Raw genomic sequence first — 5,000 nt, forward strand, 5'->3', positions numbered from 1 at the left:
ATAGTCTCATCCGAAAGATTCGCCATTCTGTTCCTCTAAAGAGAAGGATAGCGTGCAGAGCGAACGACACCTGTTTCACATTGTGAATTACTCATTGGGCTTGCTGCTTTCTCCTGCTTCCTGGTAGTAGTAGTAGTAGTAGTAGTAGTAGTAGTAGTAGTAGTTGTTGTTGTTGTTGTTGTTGTTGTTGTAGTAGCAACAGCAGCAGTAGTAGTAGTTGTAGCAGTAGCAGCAGCAACTGCAGTAGTAGTAGTTGTAGTAGTAGCAACAGCAGCAGTAGTAGTAGTTGTTGTAGCAGTAGCAGCAGCAACTGCAGTAGTAGTAGTTGTAGTAGTAGCAACAGCAGCAGTAGTAGCAGCTGTAGAAGTAGTGGCAGCAACAGCAGCAGTAGTAGTAGTGGCATCAGCAGCAGCAACAGTAGCAATAGTAGTAGTAGCAGTAGTAGTGGCAGCAGCAGTAGTAGTAGTTGTAGTAGTAGCAGGAACAATTGCAGTCGTAGTAGTTGTAGTAGTAGCAACAGCAGCAGTAGTAGTAGTTGTAGTAGTAGCAGAAGCAACTGCAGCAGTAGTAGCAGTTGTAGAAGTAGTGGCAGCAGCAGTAGTAGTAGTAGTGGCATCAGCAGCAACAACAGCAGCAATAGTAGTAGTAGCAGTAGTAATAGCAGCAGCAGTAGTAGTAGTACTAGTGACAGCAGCAGCAGTAGTAGTAGTAGTAGTAGTAGCAGTAGCAGCAGCAGCAGTAGTACTAGTAGTAGCAGTCTTCAGTTTCACGTTTTTCCATTCTAAGTTACATTGAACGTACAAATAAAAGAAGAGGTTGCAGCAGATCAAAGAGAAAGGTGAAGTGGCAGGTGGGATTCTGTGTGTGTGTGTGTGTGTGTGTGTGTGTGTGTGTGTGTGTGTGTGTGTGTGTGTCCCTGTGTGCTCTGTGTGTTTGTGTGTGTGTGTGTGTGTTTTACTGCACCTATAATTATATCGTGAAGAAAGGAACTGCAACTCTGCTTCTCAAACTTTCCAGTTTTCTTCTCAATTGAAGTTGTTTCCCTTGCGTCAGGACGCGGAAATGTACCGACAAGAAAACGTAAAATTGAAAATAATGATAACAATGATTATGATGATGATGATCATTATAATAATGATGCTGATGATGAGGAGAAGAAGAAGAAGAAGAATGATCATGTTTCTAATAATAATAATTAATCCTCCTCCTCCTCCTCTTCATGATCAGTGTTGACAAGAAAAAGAATAGGAAAGGAAGAAGAAGCAGATTATTTTTTTTTTTTCACCACACACTTCGAAATCTGAACTAATGAAAACATTATTTTCTAAGAATATTAACATCATGATTGCATTGCATTTGCTCACTGTTACATTCTATTATACTCTAATCTGTTCTGCTATATGTTCTCTGTTGTTTTGCATGGTGTTGCAGTGCCTTGTATTATTTTGGTATTATATTGTGTTTGTATTCTATTGTAATACATTCTGTTTGTATTGTGTTGAGTTTGTATTGTATTGTATTGTATTGAATCATTATAGTGTCTCAAGGCCTGACTAAGCCCGTTGGGTTGCGTTGCTGGTCAGGCATCTGCTTCAGTAACAGATGTGGTGTAGCGTATCATTATGGATTTGTCCGAACGCAGTGACGCCTCCTTGAGCTACTGAAAACTGAAACTATAGTGTCGCATTGCGTTGTATTCTATTGTGTTATATTGTGTTTGTATTGTATTGTATCAATATGGCGTTTCATTGTGTTGTATTTTATTGTATTGCATTCTGTTATATTGTATTGAGTTTGTATTGTAATAGTATGGTGTGCATTGCGTTGTATTCTATTGTATTATATTGTGTTTGTATTGTACTGTATCAGTTGTATCAGTATGGTGTTTCATTGCGTTGTATTTTACTGTATTACATTCTGTTATATTATATTGAGTTTGTAATGTATTGTATTAGTATGGCGTTGCATTTAGTTGTATTCTATGGTATTATATTGTGTTTGTATTGTATTGCATTGTACTTTATCAGTATGGCGTTTCATTTGCGTTGCATTCTGCTGCATAATATTGCGTTTGTATTGCATTGTATTGTGCTTGTATCGTCCTGTATCAGTGTGGCGTTGCATTGCCTTGTATTCTGTCGCATATTGTGTTTGTATCGTATTGTATTTATGTTTGTATTGTCCTGTATCAGTATGGCGTTGCATTGCGTCGCATTGTAGTATCATACTGTGTTTGTATTGGTACTGTGTTTATATGGTATCATATTGTGTTGGTATAATATTTGTTTCATATTGTATTGGTATCATGTTTGCATCATACTGCACTGTATCAGCACCGTGCTAATTGCAAACCCCCACCACTCCCCTCCCACCCTCCCCCCCCCCCACCCCACCCCCCCCCACCCCCCACCCCCCACCAGATGCAGCAGCTGAGCGTGATGGCCAAGCACCCCCACCCCCTGGTGATGGAGCACCCCTCCCTCCGCCAGTGCGTCATCTTCATGGCCATCGTCTTCGTCCTCGCCCTCGTCGCGCTCGTCGTCACAGCCATCTACTTTGGCCGCACCACCCAGACCTCCTGGAACGTCTGAGTGGGGGAGGGGGGGGGGGGGGGGGTTGCGGGGGGGGGGCGGGAGGTGGGGGGAGTGGTAAGGGGGGGGGGTCGTGGGGGTGGGGAGGGGGGGGGGATCTGGGGAGTGGGAGTTGGGTGACGGGCAGGGAAACTGCGGTGGTGGGGGTGGGGGGGGTGTACAATTTATTTTATTGTATTGTTGTATTGGAACATGTATGTGTGTGAAATGGGGGAGTGGGGATTGCGCTGGGCTGAAGGTCGGGAGGTTTGGAGGTTGGGAGTGTGGGATGGGGTGGTGGTGGTGGTGAGAGGGCTAGAGGGGACGTTGAGGGGGGGGGGGGAGAGAGAGAGAGAGAGAGAGAGACAGTGGGTAGTAATAAGGGTCGAGGTGCGCGCAGTAGGGGGGGGGGGGGGGGGTGGATGGGGAAGGAGGGAGACTGAGGGAAATTTTAGACCTCAAGACTTCGTTTTGCGGTATTGTACTAGAACATCTTTTTTTTTCTTTTGTAATGGAACATTTGAATATGGGATAGAGAAGAATCCTTTGGGGGAGGGGGGGGGCTTGAGGGGGGGTTGAGAGAGAAGCGGAGGGGGGGGGTGGTGTGGAAGAGACTGGGGGAGAGGGGTGGTACGGGTAGGAGGGAAAAAACTCAGAACAGGATTAACACATTTTGGAGTCGTGACCGATTCTTCCCAAGAATCCTGTCCTTGAATGTATGAATGAACGAATGAATGAATGAATGAATGAATGAACTTCTTTTTTTATTGAGAGGGGGGTTGGGGGGGAGAGAGGAAAAGAGACCAGCTGGTACATCTGAAAGAGAGAAAAGGGGGTGGGGGGGGAGGGTGCTTCAGGGAGGGAGGGGTAATAGAAAGGTGGAGGGGGTGGGGGTGATGGTGTTTCAGGGAGGGGGGGGGTAATAGAAAGGTGGAGGGGGGTGGGGAGGGAGGGTGTTCAGGGAGGAGGGGGTAATAGAAAGGTGGAGGGGATGGGGAGGGAGGGTGCTTGAGGGGAGGGGGGGTAATAGAAAGGTGGAGGGGGTGGGGAGGGAGGGTGCTTGAGGGAGGGAGGGGTAATAGAAAGGTGGAGGGGGTGGGGAGGGAGGGTGCTTCAGGGAGGGGAGGGGTAATAGAAAGGTGGAGGGGGTGGGGAGGGAGGGTGCTTGAGGGAGGGATGGGTAATAGAAAGGTGGAGGGGGTGGGGAGGGAGGGTGCTTCAGGGAGGGGGGGGTAATAGAAAGGTGGAGGGGGTGGGGAGGGAGGGTGCTTGAGGGAGGGAGGGGTAATAGAAAGGTGGAGGGGGTGGGGAGGGAGGGTGCTTGAGGGAGGGGGGGTAATAGAAAGGTTGGAGGGGGTGGGGAGGGAGGGTGCTTCAGGGAGGGGGGGGGTAATAGAAAGGTGGAGGGGGTGGGGAGGGAGGGTGCTTCAGGGAGGGGGGGGTAATAGAAAGGTGGAGGGGGGTGGGGGAGGGAGGGTGCTTGAGGGAGGGGGGGGGTAATAGAAAGGTGGAGGGGGTGGGGAGGGAGGGTGCTTCAGGGAGGGGGGGTAATAGAAAGGTGGAGGGGGTGGGGAGGGAGGGTGCTTGAGGGAGGGGGGGGGGTAATAGAAAGGTGGAGGGGGTGGGGAGGGAGGGTGCTTGAGGGAGGGGGGGGGGTAATAGAAAGGTGGAGGGGGTGGGGAGGGAGGGTGCTTCAGGGAGGGGGGGTAATAGAAAGGTGGAGGGGGTGGGGAGGTAGGGTGCTTCAGGGAGGGGGGGGGTAATAGAAAGGTGGAGGGGCTGGGGAGGGAGGGTGCTTCAGGGAGGGGGGGTAATAGAAAGGTGGAGGGGGTGGGGGGGAGGGTGCTTGAGGGAGGGGGGGTAATAGAAAGGTGGAGGGGGTGGGGAGGGAGGGTGCTTCAGGGAGGGAGGGGGGGTAATAGAAAGGTGGAGGGGGTGGGGAGGGAGGGTGCTTCAGGGAGGGGGGGGGTAATAGAAAGGTGGAGGGGGTGGGGAGGGAGGGTGCTTCAGGGAGGGAGGGGGGGTAATAGAAAGGTGGAGGGGGTGGGGAGGGAGGGTGCTTCAGGGAGGGAGGGGGGGTAATAGAAAGGTGGAGGAGGTGGGAGGGAGGGTGCTTCAGGGAGGGGGGGGGTAATAGAAAGGTGGAGGGGTGGGGAGGGAGGGTGCTTGAGGGAGGGGGGGGTAATAGAAAGGTGGAGGGGGTGGGGAGGGAGGGTGCTTGAGGGAGGGAGGGGTAATAGAAAGGTGGAGGAGGTGGGGAGGGAGGGTGCTTCAGGGAGGGGGGGGGGTAATAGAAAGGTGGAGGAGGTGGGGAGGGAGGGTGCTTGAGGGAGGAGGGGGGTAATAGAAAGGTGGAGGGGATGGGGGGGGGGAGGGTGCTTGAGGAGGGATGGGTAATAGAAAGGTGGAGGGGTGGGGGGGAGGGTGCTT

At 50.9% G+C, this 5,000-nt stretch overlaps 1 protein-coding gene across 1 annotated transcript in view; it reads left to right on the forward strand.

Moving 5' to 3' along the window:
• LOC143300821 (uncharacterized) overlaps nt 1–2,591 on the forward strand; it is a 4,040-nt gene extending 1,449 nt beyond the window's left edge. Inside the window, exon 2 of the mRNA XM_076614752.1 lies at nt 2,421–2,591. Coding sequence (XP_076470867.1) covers nt 2,421–2,591 — 171 coding nt within the window. The remainder of the gene's footprint in view (nt 1–2,420) is intronic.
• The last annotated feature ends 2,409 nt before the right edge of the window (nt 2,592–5,000 follow it).

Source organism: Babylonia areolata, chromosome 26 (assembly GCF_041734735.1).
Source record: "Babylonia areolata isolate BAREFJ2019XMU chromosome 26, ASM4173473v1, whole genome shotgun sequence".
Classification (NCBI taxonomy): domain Eukaryota; kingdom Metazoa; phylum Mollusca; class Gastropoda; order Neogastropoda; family Buccinidae; genus Babylonia; species Babylonia areolata.